The sequence below is a fragment of the Primulina eburnea genome, chromosome 16 (assembly GCF_022965805.1).
Source record: "Primulina eburnea isolate SZY01 chromosome 16, ASM2296580v1, whole genome shotgun sequence".
Taxonomy (NCBI): domain Eukaryota; kingdom Viridiplantae; phylum Streptophyta; class Magnoliopsida; order Lamiales; family Gesneriaceae; genus Primulina; species Primulina eburnea.
The window spans coordinates 3,931,705-3,954,838 of NC_133116.1; the positions used below are offsets into that span (position 1 = coordinate 3,931,705).

Below are 23,134 nucleotides of genomic sequence, written 5' to 3' on the forward strand. Positions count from 1 at the left end.
TAAGCACCCGAAACTAGCTCCAGGGCTGAAACTTCAGATGGAAATAATATGATCAAATTTTGCTGAAAATACAAGGTAAGAATATAAAATTAATGACTATTTTACACATCAGGGGGCATATCTTATAATTGGCCTAATTTTGCATTTTTTAATAAAATGACAGGAGAAATATTGTTTGTAAATCGGAGATCATCGTGAACAGAAACAAAACAAGACACGAGGTTTTGCAGTCATCTGTTCAGTGATGAACTACATTTCTAGAGTTCCTTCAAGTTTTTTACGGCAGCACGCTCTGCTGCACCATCTGAGTTACAGTTTCTAAAGAATTTAATCTTATTAAGAGTTATTATCCTTCCACTCAGTTTAAGTGATCACAGCGTTGAAACGTTGACCAGGTACAATTACTGCTTATTTTAAAGAACCATTTCTATTCTTCAAAAAAATCTTGATATGTTCAATCTGTAAAAAATGACATTGGGCCAATTTAAAACATCGATTAATTTAAGAAACTAATATATAATAGTTTAAGAAAATGCAATTCCTCATGCAGACAGAATGTGCATACTTCTTTCAGATAATGCTGAATTTGTTGTACTGTTGGCTTCTCTGAGCTTTCCAGTAATTTTCCAGCTCTAATTTTCCATGAATTTCGGGCCAATGCCAGCTCAAGTTTTTTAATTCCCGGTCCATCACAAGCAGCTGCCACTTCCGTAGCCTGTGCATGATAATATTGCTTGAACTCAATATTTCAACTTTGCTTCAACTCAATACATACAAGACAACATGATAAACCAGAATGCAGTTAAGGCACAAAAGAACTCGAACTGAATGCTTGCCTATGACCATAGAATCTAAAAGCAAATAAGCCTGTATAAAATAACTGGCAAACAAATGCATCAAAAGGCACTGTAACAAGTACCTTCAAAGCAGTGCAAAGCTTTCCAATGACAATTGTAAGATCTTTGGCAACATAAGCAAGTGCAAAATCCACTAATTCTGTTAAGAAATCATTGCATGCATGTGCTTTCTCAACAACTTGGTGCAGTATCCTCCTTTCTTCGTTCCTGTGAAAATAGCACAGTCATCTATTTCAAAAATAAAAATAAAGCTCCTCCATATTTCTTTTGTCCTTTTATATAGATAGAAATAGAATAAAACTAGCACATAACCAAATGCATCAAACATTTAATGACTTAGGCAAGCTTTTCTGGTTATCCTTTTTTATAAAGCACGTGGAACAAAAAAACTTCTATTAACATTTCCTGCTCCAATACCACACTAATTCCGTATAGTAGAAGTATAGTAAGAAGTAGGAGCAACATAAACAGAATGATTTGTGTGGTTCGCTGTCTTATCAGGTTACTGGCTTACTGCTCTACAATGATTTCTTTTACTTGACAATCAGCAATTTTTGTGCACAGCGGGGGAGTGGGAGTTGGAGTATTTTGGAGACCAATGCTGTGGGAAATATTTTCTTAATCTAAAAAAAAGATCAAAACATACACTCATCATGAACTTAGTAACATTAGACCTGATTTCAAACTATTTTCGTATTTCAACGCTAACAATAAAATGAGCAGAGCCGTATAATTTCCTCACACAGTCAATACTTTACCCACATATGGACCCCAGTGCAACTATGACTAGGAAAAATGCAAGAACCCAAGTGTAACCCCATCTAGGAAAAATACAAGAACTGAAGAGGGTAAACGCAGAGTCGTAGGGTCCTCCAAAGATAGAAAACACAGAATCAGAATTGATGAGAATGACAAATATAGAAACGTAGTTCCAAAGGAAACTTTCTTGAGAGGTTAAAGAGTGATAAAGTGGGATGGGTTGCTACTCCAAATGAAGACTCACAAACTAGGGAGCTAAAATAGAAAACAGCGTAACCAGGGAATACACTAAAAAAGATATGGCTATTGACCTCCAAAAATTTTCTACTCAATTTCTTCTCTACCTTTCTACGTGCTTGTCTTTATTTATAACCTCACCTAGATATTGTTATTTTAAATCAACCAATATATTTCCTAATAGGCTAATACCATTCTCTAGATAAATTATTACATGATTTTTGCCTCCAAATCATCTCCCGTGATATTTGCTTCCTTGATTCTTACCTCTGCATGATTTGGGGATCGAACTTAGATGCACTGTTGTTAGATACCAACTAAGTTTAATAAGATAGATTCAATTTATATTTCAACCCGTCTACATTCATATATAACTCAGTCTCACCTTTCAGTTTAAAAAAAATCACTCAATTTATCCAGAAACATTTATGCAGTTTATCTAAGAAATGCATAAGCATGAAAACCACATTTTGTGGTTGCTTCTATTCCGCCTCGAAAGTCAAAACAATCCTATCTTATGGTTTGATTAGCTGTGACATGTTGATACAGTTTTTGAGTCGCCAACACATACCCAAAAAACATATAAAAAATTAAAGATTTGGGCGCACAATCATGGTGTTTATCATTTATCATCCTCCCACAGAAAAGAATATAGAAGTTGTAAAATCACCAGACAGTTCACGGATGCCCCGAAGTATAGACTTAAGTTACTAACCATAAAACCATATAGGTCATAATTACCAGAACAACCGTAATTCACCAAGAATGTGCAAAACCATCTCCAAGAGGCGTTACTTCTTCGATCAGAACATGTATAGTAAATTTTTCTTATTTAATTAGAACATGGGCATTTTGTGAAATCAAATGGCATGTTCCAAACAGCAATATTAGACAAATAGTATGTCGCGATAAGTTCGGTAATAAAACGAAACCAGTTCTAAAAAGGGGAAAAGTCGGATTATGCATCAATAGTTCAATACAATATGGAATTCATACCACATGCAAAGGTCATTGGCATCTGAGAGAAGAATAGCAAGCTTATCCAATTCAAGATGCTTCCGTCCAGCTTTCTACGCATTGAAACAGAGAATCAAGAAAAGAACATTTTATGAGGATTAATTCTATAGTAATGAATGGTCAATTACAAACCAGAGAACCACGAGGAAGTATGGAACTTTTCACAAAGTTGCAAAATGTGCAAACAAACAGCATTGCATCTTCTAATGATGGTGTCGAGCAATGACGGTGAAAACTGTGAAAACCATCCACAGGAAAAAAAAGGGGGGGGTCCTTCATTACCATTAAGTTTTTGTTTAAAACCTAGAAGCCATTGAGAGAAAGTGGAACTATCAACAATTGAGCCAGAAAGCTAACCCCTCCTTGCAAACAGAATAGGTCAAAAGCTCTTGTTGCTCAACATTGCTGGAGCAGCATGTGCAATAAAAACTTGCCACACCAGTTTTAGAAGTATTGTATATGTCAAAAGATTTCTCGAGGGTATCTTTGATCTGCAATGGTGCACATAATTTTAAGATCTCTGCATAAACAAAAAGCTAAATCGCCAAAATCATATTATCAAACAGAAACAACTGATTTGCATGTACCTCAATGAGAGCACAGAGCAGTGGAATCTCTTTGGCAATAGAGGGCTTAACTACGTCTTCACACTTCAGCTTCCACTGTTCAACCTTATTAACTTCAGAAAGAATCTTCTCTAGTTCACTACACCTGAATGCCTCAGCATTCCCAACTTCCTGAATGTTCAAATACTTGTCCGATTACAGCTCACAGAAGAAAAATCGAAAATCAATGTACAAGAAGGAATTATTTTTTGCTTTTGGCCAAAAGATTGACATGGTACTTCCAACGCAACTACAAACCTTGTAAGCCTTTGAAATATTATTTTTTCCAAGTCCAAATATTCATGAATAATACTTGGGAGTAAATGGATATAAAACAAAAATAAAGGACATGAAAATCACCAAAAGTATAGTCGGATTGGTGCAAAAAAATTAATAAGTATGCATAACGAGACCTAATTCTCTGATGTAAACTAAAATGACACACAAAGATCATGAACAATTAAGCCTGAGATAATGGCAGCAGATAACGCTGGAATATAAAAAGTAAAAGTAATTAGGACACAGATACTTTATTGGTTCTCGCCTTACTATCCTACATGATGAATCAACTTCAATTTTTTTAGCCTGTACTGTCAAATGTATGCTCAGGAATATTAAGTTGAAAGAAACTACAAGCCAATCTTACCATAATAATTGAACTGCTCTTGGAAAACATACAAATTCTACAATTCGTACTTATTACCACTAATAGTTGGAACTTGAATTATCCAAGTATTTGTTTCCACTCAACGTAACTATATTTTCCAAGATCTACATTTTTTTCCCAATTAGAATTTACTCCTAAATAGACAACTCAGGACTAAGTGGTCACCTACAAACCATGCGGGCTTGATCATGGTTTAAGAACATAGAATATTTTATTGCATCTCAATCACCAGTTTAAGCTGCTTTTTTAGTAATTTGGATGATCACAATTCACAATAGGCTAACAACTAAAAAGATTAGGAAACCTCGACATTGATTCACCAAAACATCTAGAGCACCTCTGAATGAAATAGCAGGAACAAGCTACAAGGAACTTTTAATTTTTTATTTAAAAAAAGAAATAAATCTTATTTATCAGCGTACCTTCAGTTGGAGCAAGACATTCCATGTTCGATCTTCAGAGTTCGGTCCAAAAAATAGATCGACTTGCTCCAGCCATAAACTGTAAAATTGCTAAACAAGTCAAAACAGAAATTTTAGGTCTATTACTGGCTTTAATGAGCTATCACTAGTGTCACAGGTTGGGTCAGTCTAGAGTATTAGGTTCGAAAATAATGATGGTTGAATTATGGATTAGCAGTCCACAACACAAGATTTAGGTACATGTGATAACCAGAATAACATGCCCAAAGCGGTCGGATCATAGAAAGTAAGGCCACTATCCCTCAAGGAAGATAAATTCGATGAATGAATCTGAAGCTGATTATTGTGACCCAAACTTCTAAAATGATCTGAACTGTCAACTAAGGCAACTTGTACCACAACACAGGTGAGTAAAAAAAATTGACACCCGATTTTTTTTTGATAGAAAACTATTTTATTAGATTAATATGCCTTTTGTTACAATAGAACGAGGATAAGCAATCCTCTAATAAAAGCTGCATAACTAACTTAAACTACATTAAATGACACCACATTACTGGCCTGGCAATACAAATTTCCAATCTCGAACCAAATCATTAATACACAGATGACTGAATTCTCTCAATCTTGTCGTCCAGCTTGCCAATCTGAATTTGACTTTTTCCCATACTTGCTCTGCCGATTCTATTTGTTCTTCAAAAATTCTCCTATTCCTCTCGAGCCATAATGACCAAAAAACGCAATGAACAATCATTAACCAGAAAACATTTAGTGAAGATGTCATTGGGCATTCAAAGTCATCTTGTAACAGCTCTTTAGCAGAGTTTGGAATTGCCCACTGGATGCCCATCTCCCTCTGAACTTTCATCCAAATGCCTCGTGCAAATGAGCAGTGTAGGAGTATATGATCTTGGCTTTCTGCATCTTGCCGACATAGGCAGCACCAATGAGGTAAAAGGGCACAATTCTTCCATCTTCTCTGCACACTGTCACAAGTCGGCAACTTCCCCAACGCGATGATCCACGAGAAAATCTTAATCTTCTGTGGTACATTTACTTTCCAAATGTTTTTGAAACAACCGAATGTTCGAAAATGAGAGTCTGGGAAGAAAGAATTATAGAAAGATTTGACAGAGAACAACCCCGAGGAATCCCCCAACCATACTCTACTATCTCCCGACCCCAACCTCAACCTGACCCCCTCTAAGACACCTAACATAAAGGTGAACTCTTGAACCTCATCGTCATACAAATCTCTCCTAAATCTCACATCCCAAGTATAAGAAGACACCACCCCATTGTTCACGGTTTGAATGTAATGGCTGATAGGCTTATTAACTGAGACCGAAATACGAAACAATGATGGAAATCTGTTTTTGAAAGTGTCCCCTCCCTCCCAAACATCCTCCCAGAATCTAATTAAGTTACCCTGATTTGGCACTAATCTAGTAAGTTGATGAAAAGCCCGGTAAGACCTAGAAATAAATTTCCAAGGACTTTTGAACGATGTTCTCTCCGCCAATCCCAAGTCCCACCCATTATCTTGTAAACCGTATTTGCTTTTGATAACCATTTTCCACAACGCCTCCTTCTCTGACGATCCTCTCCACCACCATTTCCCAAGTAGAGCCTTGTTTCGAAGACCGATATTCCCCAATCCCAAACCTCCTTTATCTTTTGGTTTGCACACCTGCTTCCAACCTATCACATGACAATGTCTATCTCCTTCATCCCCATCCCAAAGAAAGTTCCTCATTAACCTTTCCATTTTGGCCGAGACATGATTTGGAACTTTGAAGAGGGACATGAAATAAGATGGCATTGCACAAAGGACCGAGTGAATCAAAATAAGGCGGCCACCTCTGGATAGAAAGGCTTTTTTCCAGCTTACTAATTTCTTAGCCATCTTTGAAATGACAGGCTCCCAAAACTCCAGCCTGTTGGGATTACCCCCCAACGGCAGTCCTAAGTACTTAATGGGCCATGATCCTTTAACTCCTCCGAATGTTGCTGCCATTTCCTCCACTTCTTCATCCTCAAAATTCAGACCTAGCACGACACTCTTCCCCACATTTATTTTGAGCCCTGATTTACTTGAAAAAAAACTTAGAATGCCTAATATCTTCATCACATCATTAGTAGAGTCCAAAAAAAACAAAGTGTCGTCTGCAAACTGTAAATGGGAAATTTCCAGCTTGTCTTTTCCAATTATGAATCCTTTTACCTCTTTATCTTCCCTAGCCTTATCCACCATTCTTCCCAACACATCGGCCACAATATTGAATAAAAAAGGTGATAATGGATCACCTTGTCTAAGCCCTTTTTGGCCCCTGATTTTTCCGCAAGTTCTTCCATTCACAAAAATTGAGAAAGAGACAGTAGAAATACACCCTTGAATCCACCTCCTCCATCTCTCACCAAAACCCTTTCGAAGCAGTGCATAGTCCAAGAAATTCCAATCCACATTATCATAAGCTTTTTCTAAATCAACTTTTAACACCCAGCCCCTTTTCTTCTTTTTACGGTATTCGTCCACCATCTCATTTGCAATTAGACAACAGTCTAGTATCTGCCGTCCTTTTATAAAAGCACACTAGTTATCCGCTATAGTGTTAGCCACAACCTTTTTCAATCTTTGAACCAAAACTTTTGCCATGATTTTGTACAAACTTGTCACCAAACTAATTGGCCGGAAGTCCTTAATACTTGTAGCATCATTTTTCTTCGGGATGAGACAGATGTAAGTCTCATTTGTAATTCCATTCACAACCCCTGTTTCGAAAAATTCCGCAAAAACTTTTAACACATCCATTCGTATCGTGTCCCAATTTTTCTGAAAAAATTCCAATGTGAATCCATCTGACCCTGGCGCTTTTGATCCATCACAACTGAATACTGCCTCTCTAATTTCTTTCTCCTCGAAACTTTTTTCCAGCCCATCTGCCTCTGCTCTCGTAATCGGTTTCCAATCCAGACCCTCCATACCCAGCCCCAAATCAAATGACAACCCCGCTGCCCCTTCCACTTTTGTGAATAATTTCTTGTAAAAGCCAACAATTTCATTCTCGATTTGTTTTTCATCCGTAATAATGCTGCCGTTTTCCAATTCCACTCTGTCGATCATGGCTCTACTCCTTCTGTTGCTCAGCAAGGCATGGAAGAACTTAGTATTTTGGTCCCCTTGTTGTAGCCATTTAAGTCTTAGTTTTTGGTTTTGAATTTGACAATATGTAACCGATGCCTTTTCCAGCTCGCATTTCACCCGCTTCCTCTCATCTTTCAACTCTTCTGTCCAGTTTCCAGTTTGCTCAATCCCATCCAATTGACTAATCTTGTAGGTCAACTCTTGTATTCTTACTCGGGCATCTCCAAACACTGTCTTATTCCATTCGGTGATATCTTTTTTCATCAATTTCAGCTTTTGCATGAATTTGTATCCTTCCCATCCCTGAACATCCTCTTTATTCCACCATAACTTAACTAATTGATTGAATTGTCGATGAGACAACCAAGCATTTTCGAATCTGAATGGTGCTGGTCCCCATCGACGTATAGTTGTGTCCAGCAAGATAGGACAGTGGTCAGATGTGAGTCGTGGAAGCACTGTGTGTCTAATGTTTGGAAAAAGCTGCCTCCAACCATCGGAAAATAGAAATCTGTCCAACCTACTACAAATTGGTGTAGACCTGAAGTTGGACCATGTGAATCTGGCATTGAGAAGCGGTGGATCAACAAGCTCCAACTCCTCTAACAAAGTATTGAAACAGGACATGCTTGTAGTTGAAGAATTGCTATTCATTTTTTCTCCCAAATTCCTCACCACATTGAAGTCACCTCCGAGGCACCAGAGATCACCGCATATTGCTTTCAACCCCGCTAATTCGTCCCAGAAAAGTTCTCGTAACCTGGGATTTACCGGCCCATAAATGGCCGAAAACCACCAACTCATCTCGTTTGTCTTTGAAATCTCAATTGAAACCGAGTAATCCCCAATCAGATTATTTAGGACCTTAACTATTCTAGGATCCCACATAACAAGAATTCCTCCCGACCTTCCCGCCGAAGGCATGCAAACCCAGTCTACAAATCTCGATCTCCAAACACTGGCTACGAATTTTTTGTCTATTTTTTCACGTTTTGTCTCCACAAGAACCATAATATCTGGCCTTTCCTTTTGAATTATTGAACGAACAAGTTGTCTTCTCCTCCAGCCCCCCCCTCCCCTAATATTCCACGCACAAATCTTCATCTAAAACATTTTGTGCCCCTCGAAGTGGTTCCTCTTTCATAACTTATTCCGCATTGAAGTCTAAGCAACTCCCTTTTCAATCGACATTTCTGCGGTTTGACTTGGTTACCTCCTATATCAATAAAACCCTCCCCCACTTCTTGTTCCGTTGTCACTTTTATGTCTTCCCCTACTATCGGTACTGGTAATTCTGAGATGTTACAGGGCTTTTCATCAACTTTGCCTACCCCACTCCCTACTAGACCCCTATTCTCACCCAAGACGCTGAAGGGGGATGATAAAATTGAATTTAACGAAATGTAATGATATAGAATAGGAGAATGCTCACCGTTTAGTACCTGTCCCACAGAATGTTTGTCAATGCCTCGTGGAGCCTCGTTTGAGTTAGTATTTGACTTATTTGGACTTGTGTGCAATGATTCCAACTTTCCATCATAGTCTTGAACCTGAACTTCATTCTTTTTGATCCTTGTGGACTTCGGAGTTGAGAACAATTCATCCAAATCTGCCGCAGCGTCTTCAAAAGAGTCATACTTGTCAGAACTTGTATACCCAACACTTTGTGAATCGCTGGATTCAAGCTCCTCTTCTAACAATTCATCTTGAGAATCTTCAAACTCCATGTCATCACAATCATCCCTCTCCGCTCCTTTGTCATTGCTGCACAAATCCCTGCCATGAATTTGCTGAGTTAGGCTTTCAGGAACAACATGTGATTCAGTACCCGCAAAGTCATTTGAATGACTTTTGCGTCGGTGTTTTTTCCAGAACTGATTTGGTGTGTTATTAAGCAACTCCACTCCGGGCTGTTTATCAACGTCCTCAGGATATTGGTTGTTTGTGGATCCGAAGGAGGATGTCGAAAACTTTGAAACATCTTTAGGTACGATATTCTTTAGTATTTTCATCACCTTTCCTTCACACTTTCGATCAGATAATTTGGATTCCTTCTCTGAAATATTTCCTAATACATTCTCAAGCAATTGCCCCTGAGATCCATATAAAATATCTTTCCCATTTCTTTGACCCAATCTCTTACTTGATTCCGCACCGTTCTTGTCTTGCATCTGTGGTTCCCTTATAGTTAGCTTTCCTTTGCCTTGATTTTTGTCTCCATCTTTAGTCCTTGCGAGAGTGTTGTAAATATTATTATTTCCCCAACCCGCCAATATCTTCTTTCCATTCACCACTACTTGAGCGTACGTTTGTTTTTCATAAGCTTCGTAGCCCTTTGAGTCAAAGTTTTCGACCATAATTCTGATCTCTGTAGGTCCTCCTGCCAGTGGAATGACCATCTTGGTCGGAATGAAGCCACCTTCAGTTCCCTTCACCTTGATCTTCGCTGCTCCAATCTTTCGAAAGTGTAATGTGTCAGGGCTAATGGCCAACAGTCCCCCGCAACAATCCCCAATAATTTTGAAATTATATGGCGACCATAGATCCCAAGGTAAACCTCTTATCCAAATCCAGTTGTTGCAGCAACTCTCCACCGAATCCAATGTGTTGATATCTTTGGACCACTGTTGAAATTCCAAACACAAACCAGAGTCGAAATATCCTTTCTTCAAATTGATGTAGTACTTGTATTCTGCCGCATTATATGGCCACCAAAGCGCTTTATTTGCTTGAAAAGGATATAGCTTAATGTTCCTGTTCGTAGCCCTCCGAAGAGCCTCTTCAACAAGACTCCACTTAGATGTTGCTTTGTGTCTGGTAATGATGATGGCTTCATTCCAGTTCTTGTTCTTGTTTCCTTTCTGCAATCCACTTTTATCCACATCTACCCGAAGTTGTTCCTTGCCAAACCTCTCCCCCGCCCCCAGATTCTGAGAAGAATTGCATGTCTTGTTTTGGAAATTATCTTGAACAGGTGAATGCCGATTAGCCTGCCTCTGGATCTCTCCCATTAGCAGCTTATCCAAAACCTTCGACACTTTAATCCACCCACTTGTGTTGGCGCAACATGGTACAATAGTGGTGAACTTTCTCCCTTGCGAGTTGAACTTAGACATTTCAATGAATTTTCCGCGCTTGTTTTCAAACCTCTGTAATATGAACACCGAGTTCCTGCCTCTGAGGCGGCGAAAAGACGAGACTGGATGCTGTGAGTAAATAAATTCTCTGAAAACCAGGTTAATCCACCGTGCCTCTTCTCGTTGAAAGTCCAGCATATAGCAAGCATTCCTAGTTTTTTCTGCCCACCAAATGGATCTACCGTCCAAGCTCAATCGCAAGGTAAATATTTTAAAATCAATCTTAATCATCTCATCCCTGATATTCGAACGTGGTGTGGTAATTCCAGTTCGGAAATTCCTGAACAAGTTTTCCGACATCACGACACGAAGCTTGTAGCGCGATTTTAAACTGAAGAACCGAAAAGAGACTGAGGCGGAAGGGCAAAGAAAAAAGGGGTGGAAAAGCCGGCGACGGCCGACGGCCGTCGACGAAGATGAAAGGGAAGATGGCGACAAGATTTAAAAAGGGTAACGACGGAAACGGTTAGGAATGTCTCCGGTCGAAGGATTCAAAAACGAAGAGGGAGAGAGCATTTTTCAAAAAATTCTCTCACTACATTCCTTTTTAGCACTGATGCGACACCCGATTCAATTCAGAGAAGTTTCCATCACCAAGTATCATGCAACCACAGATAGGCATAGTCCAAAGTCCTCCCGCAAGAAGGTAAAGCTTTTAATTTTCCCAGAGTTGCACATCATTATTCAATTTAAGAAGTATAGTAAGGTTACCACTCCCTGAAATTTATCGCTCTTTCTTAGTGCTTGTAATCATCAATCATTTCAAGTGATTTCTAATTTATAAATTTCAATAAAATATTTCTCCTTGTCGTATTACTACTTTCCTGATGTATAGACTTCAATAAAATCATAAATTTCATAGACAACCATACATTATTTATCTTAGATATATTTGTGTGAGACTCATTTGGTCTAGTTCCTCGCAACCTTTTTTTATCGATCATAGTGGCAGGGACAAGCTAGCAACATCTGCAATCTTTCAACCATAGAAATATAGGAGTTTGCTGCAAACTCCAAGTGTACATAATATGTTCTTAGAAAAAAAGTATGAAGGTGCCTAAACAAATTTTGAGATTGATTAACATAGCAAACGTGTGGAGCAAAGTAGTTAATAACAGGAAATTAATTAGTCCTCGCAAAAAGTTTTCCATAGCCTTTTTTGCCATTTCTTTAAATAATCAAAATAATCCAATGTGTGAACAACCATAACCTTTCTTCTGTCTCTATATATTTTTTTTTCAGGGGGGCCATGAAAAAGTGTTATTGGAACCACTATTAAGAATGGATAGAAAAGGGAGTTGAGGTAGCATTGAGGACAAAACTTACTTGTGTTTCTGAATAGCATCACGAAGACGGCTAACAATAATTGGAAATGGTATGTAGATTTTCTGCAAGTTCGATAGATCAGATCAATGCAGATTAAAATAATGAAGCTGAAAGAGCGTATACTGATAAGACTTTTCATCTACTTTTTCCACACAATGTGTAAAATAATTGATATAATATAAATTTTTTTTGCAAACTAAACTAAATTGAAAAAAAATTATTACTAAAAAACGTATATATTATAAAGAAATAAATCAAATTGTAAAGATTATTTTAAATAATTTTTAACATAATTATTAATTTCTACTCCTTTAAAATAGGAGGAGTTTAAAAATAATAAGGGTATTTTAGGTAAAGCAAAAAAAAAACTCTCCTTTAATTAATAGTACTAGATATCTGTAGTCAAAAAGCAAAAGAAAATAGCAGTAGACCTCAGATATAACAAGAACTTCTTCAACACTGCCCAGCTCCAACAGTAAGCGACCACGGGGATGAAGACATTCAAGGGCTTTACCAAGCCAATTTAACCCATCGATCAATGCGACAACCAATGTACATGATTTATACTCCAAAGGAAGTTTGACGGCAGCATCAAGCATCATTCCAACTTCCTAGAACGAGATAATTAGTCACATAAACGTCAATCTATAAAAATAAAAACTTCGATCCATAAATCGTTAGAACCTCAAAAGATGAAAGTCTTGTCAACAATGTTTCCACGGAATAGCCATTGAGCTTCTTTGATTCTAACTGAAAAACTGCTCGTACCTACTATTAAATTTAATTTTTGAAGAATTTGAATGTCATAGAACCATGAAGAAAAAATGCAACACAACATAGATTATAAATAGTATGGCCACTAATGCTTACACCGAAAAGACAAAGGAGGCCTAAAAGTCATTATTTTTTTATTTTTATTTTTTTTATAACACAATTATAACCTCTTATTTAGGAGACAATCTCTTGGTGAAATATGGTAAACAATCTTTCCCAACTAATAACAATATATTTTGAGACAAATATAACAGAATCTTTCCCAACTAAACCACAATAAGATCATATAAAAGGAAATATCACTAAATTGATGTTGTTGAACCAAATTCTACGGTTAATAAATATATTTGATTTTAACTAGGTTAAGGTAGCAGAAACTGCTTGGAATAGTCCCTAATGAATTAACCTTAAATCTATGAGAAATAGTCCCCAATATAGTCTCCGACCCTGAAAGATTGATCAACCAACTTGTTATGAAAATTTAAGAGGAAGGACTTTAATGTTTAAAAATGACAGAACAACCTCCAAGTAATGGTGTAATCAAGAAGTAAAAAGACACTTTGGCTTGTCCTGGTTAGTCAATTTAAAGAACAAGTTTGCCAGAAATAAATTTCACCAATAAAAAATGAAGGCACGCAGACTATTCAACGAACAATACATGATAGCATGGGAAGAGAAAAAAGCATAAAACATGTAAACATATGTTTGTCAATATTTGTAAACCGGCGGGGAGAGAATATCACCTCACTGGTGGGAATAACAAAAGAAAAGGAGAGAGCTTTAATGAACCACTTGAGCATAGAACAAGCATCTTGAAGTTTTGGGATCATAGTGAACTCAAGACCAAGAGAAAGACCGGCTTTCATGGCAGACTCTATTGAAAAAACTTGACATTCAAGTTCAGAAATGAAACAACTGGTGATTCCATCACCAATAATATCAATATTCCATAGCTTTTCCACAGCTTGGAGTAATGAGCTGGCATCCTGCTCCCAATCAATGCACTTCTTCAAAACTTTGTTAAGCAGTGAACATTCTTCCAAATGAATCTTCAGGTGCTCTGACTCCAACACCAACTCCTGCCAAAACTATATTCCATCATGACACATTCTTCAATTTGGCATTAACGTTAAAAGAAAACTAATAATTTTTTTTTTTTTTTTGATAGGAACTAATAAATTAGAATCTGTAAAATAGTCTGATACAAATGCGAGAGTTTTCCGCCATAAAACACTGACAAAATAAAACGACCAAATAAATTACAACATTACAACTCCAATCCCTAACCACATGGTAGTAAATGACCTAGGCCTTGTATTATGATTGACTGCGCCACCTGAATTTCAAAAAATCCCACACTCTGTCCTCGAATAAGCATGAGATTCTGTATTCTCTCAAGCCTATATCCGAATGTATGAACACCGTATACAGAAGTATTGACGACTGGATCATTCCACCGGATCTATTAACTTAATCCGAACTCTTGCAGCACCTTTATCCAAATACTTCTTGAGAACACACAGTGCACCAGTAAATGATCCTGATCCTCTTCATGGTCGTGACATAAGCAGCACCACTGTGGCCTCAAAGCACAAGATGGCCATCTTCTTTGCACTGAATCCGAGGTCTGTAACTTGCCCAGAGCGACGATCCACAAGAAAACTTGAATCTTATGTGGGACAGGCACTTTCCATATTTGATTATGAGGGTGAAATGCAGGAAATAAATTAAAAGGGAAGAAAGACTCGTAAAAAGAACTGACCGAGAACCGACCCGAAGAGTCACCCAACCAAACCCTTCTATCCTCCGAATTCAACTCGATCCTGACCGAATGAAGTACTCCCAACAAATTCCCAAACTCCCCCAACTCTCTGTCACTAAGGTGTCTCCTAAAACGCACGTCCCAGCGATAGTTACGACTCTCACCCGACTCGAAGACCTCATAAAAATTACGAATAGGTTTATTGATGACTGTACAAATCGAAAACAAAGAAGGAAATCTCTCTTTGAAACAAGGTTCCTCTCCCCCCCCAAACATCCTCCCAAAACCTAATGGAGTTCCCCCCTCTCAACACCAACCCACTCAGCTGCTGAATTGCCGGGAAAGAACGAGAAATACCTTTCCAAGGGCTACGAGAAGTCGTGTTCCTAGCCAATCCCAAGTCCCATCCATTTTCTTGAAAACCGTAAATGCTTTGAATAACACTTATCCACAACTGTCCCTTCTCCTCTACACCACGCCACCACCATTTCCCTAACAACGCTTTGTTTCTCAAACCAATATTCCCCACTCCAAGCCCTCCCCTATCCTTCGGTCTGCAAACCATTTCCCAACCCACGACGTGACATCTCTTTTCCCCGTCCGTTCCATCCCACAAGAAGTCTCTCATAATTTTTTCCATTATTTTCGCTACTTTTGTTGGCACTTTAAAGAGAGACATGTAAAAAGAAGGCATAGCGCCTAACACAGCTTTTATGAGGGTCAATCGTCCATCTCTAGATAAGTACGATTTCTTCCAGCTTGACAATTTTTTGGACATCTTAGTAAGGACCGGCTCCCAAAAATCAAAAGCCATCGGTTTTCCTCCCAAAGGTAGCCCTAGATACTTAATCGGCCAGTCATCTTTTTTGCACCCAATTGTCTGGGCCAAAGAAAGCACTTCCTCTTCCTCACAACAGATCCCCAGGACTACACTCTTATTAAAATTGATCTTCAAACCCGATTTCAATCCAAACAAATTGATTATTTCCACAAGTCTCCGCACATGAGTTTCCTTTTGAACTAAGAACAACGTGTCATCGGCAAATTGAATGTGCGAGACTTCCACACTACCCCTCCCGACCACCAAACCTCTTACTTCATTCAAAGCCTTAGCTCTGTCAACCATCCTACCCAGTGCATCGATGACCAAGTTAAAAAGAAAAGGGGACATAGGATCTCCTTGACGAAGTCCTCGTTCCCCTCTAAATTTCCCCCTCGGTTTACCGTTAATAAAAATCGAGAACGATATGTTAGACACACACCCTTTTATCCACCTTCTCCATCTTAATCCGAATCCTTTTTTCTCCAACACAAAATCCAGAAATCTCCAATCAACATTGTCATACGCCTTTTCCAAATCAACTTTCAGCACCCACCCCTTTTTTTTCTTCTTTCGGTAATCTTCGACCACTTCATTTGCAACAAGACAACAATCCAAAATCTGTCTTCTCTTGATAAAAGCACATTGATTGTTTGCTATTGTGAAGCTCATCACCCTTTGAAGTCTGTTAGCCAATACTTTCGCAATGATTTTGTACAAACTCGTCGTCAGACTGATAGGTCTGAAGTCAGTGATCTTAACCGCGTCTTGTTTCTTGGGAATAAGGCAGATGTAAGTTTCATTAGTGATGTCGTTCACCACTCCCCCACCATGGAATTCAGCCAACACCTTAACTAAGTCTTCCTTAACTGTAACCCAATTCTTTTGGAAAAATGCTAAAGTGAAACCATCCGGACCCGGCGCTTTCGACCCTTCACTGTGAAACACTGCTTTTTTAATTTCTTCCTCGGTAAAGGAAACTTCCAGTTCATCTCTTGCACTGCTATCCAAGGGGCACCACTCCATATCCTCCAACCCGCCACCTTCCCCTTCCGATTTCCTATACAAATGCTTATAGAAACTGACAATGTTTTCCTCGATCTCTCTCTCCCCCATGACCACTGTACCATCTTCCAACTCCATCTTGTCTATAATGGACTTATTTCTTCTGTTGCTCAACAATGAATGAAAGAACCTAGAGTTTTGATCACCTTCCCTCAACCACTTCACTTTCGCTTTCTGACTATCCAACTGCCACTTATTAAAATTCAAAGTTGCCAACTCACATTTCACGTCTCTTCTTTCTGAATTTAAAACTTCAGTCCATCGTCCCTCGGCTTCCAGCTCGTCCAAAAGCTTAACCCTAAGCTTCAACTCCTCCAATCTAACACCCACATTGCCAAAAACTTCTTTGTTCCAGATTATGATATTAGCTTTCAATCTTTTGAGTTTTCTCATAAACTTGTAACCCTCCCACCCTTGTTCCTCCCCCTCAACCCACCACGTCCGGACCAAATCTTTAAATATATGATTTGACAACCAAGCATTTTCGAAAACTAATAATAATAATACCTTCAAGACATCAACTCGAGGACATGCCTTTGAACCTGGTATGGTGGATGAGTTGTGAATCAGAAATGGCTTGGACTTCATCAACCAAACATTGGTCACTGATATTGCATCCATGACATCGTGGATAGATGGTAGAATAATGCCAATGTCATCGGAAGCCCTGAAAAATTACGAGTGTAAAAGAATCCTAGAATAACAGACAATATACGAATAAAAGAAAATGAAGTTGGGAGCTGAACCTCAAGACATCCTCAAATTCAGATATCTCCGCCTTGTTTCCTAGACAAAGTTTTGCTTTTTCTTCCACTGACATTGCAACTGCAAGTCTTTGGGAGAGTTCAGTAAATAGCTTCTCTTTCTCCATCTGTAGTCTGAAATTGGTACAAAAATTTCAAGCTTCCATATTTTCCCCTACACATCTAAAGAATATCAAAATAAAACAAATTTCTTCTATGAAAACAAGCAAAATAGAACCGTACGTGGTCGCCTCCGACATCAGCAGTTGAATAAAATCCATGGACATTTTACTGTGAAATGCCTGCATGAATATAGTCATAAACAAAACAATTGGGTGTTCACACCACATTATAGTCTATAGATAGCTCTTGGAAGGACATGTAGAACTCAATATCCTTACGAGATACATTTTAAAATATAAAGCTATTAGTGACCCACAAGATATCACAACATAGACTTATTTATATTCTTCATTGCTCTGCACATGACCATCTCGTGTACACCTTAAATATTTAATTTTGGGCCTCCATTCTTGAATCTGGTTTACACATGGAGGGACATGTGAAAATAAATATTTTAGCATAGATTCAAAAATCATTAATGAACAACCACACTCACCCTAGATATAGTATTTGACCAACAAAACAGAATTTCTTTAAACATGTGTCCAAGCAAATAAAGTGGGTAAAAATGAGAAATAAAAATTTGCACAAGGAGAGTTACTCCCTTCAAACGAAAGCATCTTAAAATTTATATTAATTAATTAAAATTTACGACCAAAAAATTTGAATCATTTAGAAGATAAAGCTCCAAAGAACAGCTCTTGCAACACTACCTTAATCGCTTTAACTCGGCAACAAGCTTTGGTATGCTCAAGTTCAAGACGCGGTAAATCATTGACTACATTGAAAGTAAGAAGGAAAAATGGTGAAATGAAATCAAGCAAGAGCACTAACAAGTATGCAGCTACATGAACAAGCATATAGGATGATTAAAGAATAAGGGACAGGACCTTGAATTTGAAGCAAAGATGCATCTCTCTGAAGGATTATCAACTCATCAACTACATTTTCTTGATCCTCCCGTTCCTGAATGTTCATAAGAACTATATTTACACGGCATTTCCACGACGTGATATCATCATAGTATCTTCTCAGAAGGTTTAGCTCGGGAATATTAACAGTAAAATCCTCGAATTCACTAAGAAATTGTTTGACTTCCTGCACATAAAAAGAGGAAGTAACTTCAAATATAAGTTTCGGATCAGTGCACTAAAAAAATATGAAGTTCGAATTAACAAGGTGCAACCTCTAGAGTGTTCTGATTTTTTAACATATCACTGCAACGAGACTGACAACATTTAGCTTCCCTCATCAAAACAGTAAGAGGCTCAGTTTCAGGAAGCTGAAGCTGTAGGTCTAAAATCTGGAAAGTATAAACAGAAAATAACATCACTACCAAAGGGATGTTATTTCAATGATAGAGCAGTTGCGGGGATTCATAAAAAGAGAGGGGGAAGAGCATTTTGAACCACCTCTGCCTCCAGCTTGTAGAGCATATCTATCTCCACTGAAGAACGAGATTTCTGATTTATGCAATTTCTAGCATTGTCCAACCAAACCTAAACAAGCTCACAAATATGTTACAACCTGAGAATAAACAGAATCCTGATAAAACATCATGCAATGGCACAGGAAACTTTTTTGTCTCTGTTATTTCCACTTATACCGGTAAAAGAGTCGGAACACATTTAACAAAATGCTAATCAGACAATTAGAGTTCCTGGCTACAAGATTAAGAAGGATTTCACTAATAAAAGGCACCATTCGAGTTCTCTTGGGGTGTCCGAAGATAAATGCCAATTATCAAGAGAACCAGCTGTCTGCTACAAATTGTTTCAACATATAAATATCAAAAGAACGTACCTTCACAGCTGATAGCTTGTACTCTAATTTCTCACTTTCTGGTATGTAGATTGGTAAATCAATAGCCTTGGCAGATAAAATTTCCAAATCAGACACCTGAAGAAACAATAATACAAGCAAATTAGCCAAGTAAAGCAGATGCCATATAGAGGGGACTCTATTTATTGTAAGTGCAACAATCACATCAGTATCAATTTGCCAGGATGCACTTGAATAATTTAGGTGACTTATGTAGAAAGAAATACAAAAACATAGGCAAAGATGCCTCCATAAAACAAGGGGATGACAACCATTACACTGTCAACATCTTTCAATCGAAATAAAATTGTGGCAACTGAGACAGTTCACTCACAGAAATTTCAGAATGTACAGATAAAGCAGAATTTATTTCGTTGGTCAGCTTACTAGCTTCTTGTTGGTGTTCCTACACATGATTTAGCCAAAATTAGTTGGTGCTCCATAACCCAACTCATTAAAGAAAGAGAAAACCCATGAACTGAAAACACTCAGACCTGTAACTGAAAATGGCCAGGCTCATTGCAAAGGACATTGCTTGACCTGAGTAACTTGTTAATATGATCCATCTGTATCTTTTTAATGTCACATTTATTATCCTTGGACCATAATTTGACCATAGAAATGCATTCTCTCACATCTTCTGCCCAATTCTGTGCTTGAACCAAGTTGTTTCTCATCTCGCGCACCTATCGGGCGGATCAGACGAGTATGCTCAATCACAAAATAGCTAAAATCTGGATGAAAGTAAAAACAAGGGAATTTTGAGCTTACAAAATCCATTTCAGAACCAGCCCAAAGAAATTGTTCAGCTTCTTCTAACGCAGTGGCATATGCATACCTAGAGTATGGATGTTCGAGAATCTTACAAGCCCTCAAAATCCACTCTTCAGCAAGTTGCACAAGTGTAACAAGACCACCCTTCACCTAAGCAAGGAGAAAAATGAAAACTAAGAGAAAGTATAGCACAGTGATATGAAACTGAAAAATCATAGCCAATGATGGACAAGGGAAAGCTCAAAAAAACTGTCGCGGTTTGGCAGGCTAAACAAGATTCTTATACATACAACAAATTTATGCACATATACAACAAGCATGCATGATTTCAACTCATAACAATGGAATGAAATTTAAAATAATATAATCAGTGAAACTTTTATGCAGCTATAGCCTCTAAACAGAGTTTGACAAAACTGTATGCTCGAAAATATTGTATTGCTAGTACTTAGATTCAAACTTATTTTCCAAGCCGCGTCATTGCGTTGTTACTAAGTGATTCTCCCTTCTATAAGAAAAAGGAACTAAATCAATCACACACAAGGTAAAAAGTAACATACTAAACTTTGATCATCGCGTCACAGAAAAGGCTATCTTAGTCTCTGATTTCCATAAAAACCAAAATCAGGGTAGATATGTGACGGCGCACAAAAATCTTAACAGTTCAGTACCCTAAGTAAGATGGATAAATTAAATAAACAAATTCAAATTAACAAAAGAGCTTGCACCAAGCAACTACACCCATAAAAATCGAAACCGGTGTCAAGTTAATTCTATCGACCATGAATAAGATTGAGTCACCACCTTTTTAGCCAATGCTACTGCTTTTTCAGCGGACGATTTCCTCCGTAAAACACTGGCTGCCTCCTTTGAATCCGGCTTATCGACTGTATGAAGCAAATTGTTCAGTTCCGCCAGAGTATGACGATAAAAAAGGCGAAGTTTCTTTGGCGTGCATTCACAAAGGTGTTCCCAGTGCTGCATAAAAAGACAGTGAGTTCCATTACTTGATCTCAAATAGTCTCATAGTTGTTCAAAATTCAAAAGGGACTCGAGTATAGGGCCCGTCACGTGACATTAAGTTAAAAAAGTGTTGGTTATATCATAAAAGGGCACGACAAAGATATAGCTGCGACATCTGCTCACAATTTGAAATAAAGCTCACAGCAAAAGGGAGTCACACTGTTGAAGAACTTATCAATGAGTTTTTAAAGATCGAGATTTTCTTTGAAAATCCATAAACTGGACCAAAATAAGTAAACTTCATACTTATGTCGACTCTAGGAAGTTCAAGTGCATCTAAGCGAAATCAATCTCAAAAGATTTTAAGATTTATAATCAGCAAAACATAAATCGATACTCCTATTCTCTTCTCCCGAGATGATAAAGGGAATCGGTAGGAGTGATACAGAGGTCTAGCCACTAGATTTACTTGAATCGACTGAACTTTAATAATATCAACATATTAATCGCTGTCACTCACCTCTAAGCAGACGAATGTCAATGGTCTGCAGTTGCAACCTACGGCTGAAAGATATAAAAATTGCTGGCAAATGACGCACATAGAATCCTTCAAAAGAGACCAGGGGCAAAAATCAACAGCAAGGTCCTAATAATCTAAACTAGAGATAACGAAAAATCAACCGGCGTTTCAAACGTCATACATACCTCTTCCGCACCAACATACTCGGGCCGTTTTCGTGACACCATCGGGGAGGATTTAGTGATTCCATTTCTCCATAACCTCTCCCTCCAAGTTTTTTCTCGATCATATATCCTATGCAATTCTGCTTTTAAGTAAGCTGATAATCTGGCATCAATGTCATTCTGCAAAGAGAAAACGGTACATAAAAAATACAAAAACCCTATACGACCAAAATCCAATAGTATCATAGTAACAAATGATAACAAAATTATGAGCACAAAGCTGAAGATGGGACTTTATGGAAGAAGATAATTGTTAGTATGGGTTACAAGATAATGGATGGGATGCGGGATTGGCAAGGAACACCACGTTTAGAAGCCCTTGGAAGTTTATTTCCCGAATATACCCAACTTTTAAAATGAAAATTTCTACTGTCGTGAGAGGGGGAAACGAAGTTAGATTTTGGAAGGATAGATGGTGGGGGAATTATCATTCAAAGAGTCCTTTCCAGCTTTGTTTCGTTTATCAGAACTCCACAATTTGCCCATATCTTTTTTTGCCATTATTGATAGTTTAACGTCCAATATTTCATGGGATTTTCACTTTAGAAGGGCGGTGAGAGATATCGAGGTTGAACAGTTGGCAGAGTTACTAGGTGCACTAGAGTCGGTTAGATTAGTCGAAGGAGTTGACGATTTGGTTAAGTGGAGTGGGGACTCGTCAGGTACTTTTTCAGTCAGTTCTTTCTATGCATCTTTTTTCCCGGATGCTCTTTTCCCACCGTTTAATCTATTCCATGCTATTTGGAAACATCCAGTCCCAATCAAAATCCAGATTTTTTCTTGGAAGGCCGCTCTGGGTAAGCTACCGACCTCGGAGATTATTCAACAAAGATGTCCGGGTATTATGATAAGTCCCAATTGGTGTGTTTTATGCAGAATCGAATCGGAGACGCAAGATCATTTACTCATACATTATCCGTTCTCTTTATCTTTGTGGGCTAGAGCTTTGCAAGAGCTGTGATTGGTTTGGGTCACACCAAAGTCAACAAAAGACATATTCAACTTGGATTTAGGACAGCCGAACGGTAGTAGAGGAAGAATTTTTTGGCAAACCGTTGTGCACTGCATTTGTTGGACGGTGTGGTTAGAAAGAAATCGACGAATCTTTGAAGATATTGAAGCAAATTCAGATCAATGTAAAATCAGTATCAACATGGCTACGTGGATTGGAAACCACAAGGATTTCAACAATGTCTCCTCATTTGATTTGATAAGAAATTGGGAATATGTGTATCGCTAGATTGTTAAGTTTTATTTTATGATGCGAAACTAAATGTTAGTGGACTTCTAGTCCACTGATGTAAGACTTTTACTTTATTAGTATTAATAAATTTTGTTTCCTATAAAAAAAAATAGTGTTACATAGAATGGAC

At 38.0% G+C, this 23,134-nt stretch overlaps 1 protein-coding gene across 1 annotated transcript in view; it reads right to left on the reverse strand.

Annotated features, from left to right (window-relative positions):
• LOC140815943 (lysine-specific demethylase JMJ17) overlaps positions 1-23,134 on the reverse strand; it is a 34,180-nt gene that overhangs the window by 1,129 nt on the left and 9,917 nt on the right. Inside the window, exons 7-30 of the mRNA XM_073174987.1 lie at positions 21,723-21,881; positions 21,538-21,624; positions 20,859-21,032; positions 20,052-20,204; positions 19,775-19,966; positions 19,615-19,686; positions 19,263-19,358; positions 18,872-18,958; positions 18,646-18,762; positions 18,350-18,557; positions 18,173-18,237; positions 17,580-17,638; positions 17,340-17,471; positions 17,101-17,260; positions 13,690-14,025; positions 12,604-12,783; positions 12,173-12,234; positions 4,565-4,643; positions 3,458-3,607; positions 3,228-3,361; positions 3,003-3,105; positions 2,850-2,923; positions 920-1,064; positions 566-715 (exon numbers count right to left, since the gene is read on the reverse strand). Coding sequence (XP_073031088.1) covers positions 566-715; positions 920-1,064; positions 2,850-2,923; positions 3,003-3,105; positions 3,228-3,361; positions 3,458-3,607; positions 4,565-4,643; positions 12,173-12,234; positions 12,604-12,783; positions 13,690-14,025; positions 17,101-17,260; positions 17,340-17,471; positions 17,580-17,638; positions 18,173-18,237; positions 18,350-18,557; positions 18,646-18,762; positions 18,872-18,958; positions 19,263-19,358; positions 19,615-19,686; positions 19,775-19,966; positions 20,052-20,204; positions 20,859-21,032; positions 21,538-21,624; positions 21,723-21,881 — 3,174 coding nt within the window. The remainder of the gene's footprint in view (positions 1-565; positions 716-919; positions 1,065-2,849; positions 2,924-3,002; positions 3,106-3,227; positions 3,362-3,457; positions 3,608-4,564; positions 4,644-12,172; positions 12,235-12,603; positions 12,784-13,689; positions 14,026-17,100; positions 17,261-17,339; positions 17,472-17,579; positions 17,639-18,172; positions 18,238-18,349; positions 18,558-18,645; positions 18,763-18,871; positions 18,959-19,262; positions 19,359-19,614; positions 19,687-19,774; positions 19,967-20,051; positions 20,205-20,858; positions 21,033-21,537; positions 21,625-21,722; positions 21,882-23,134) is intronic.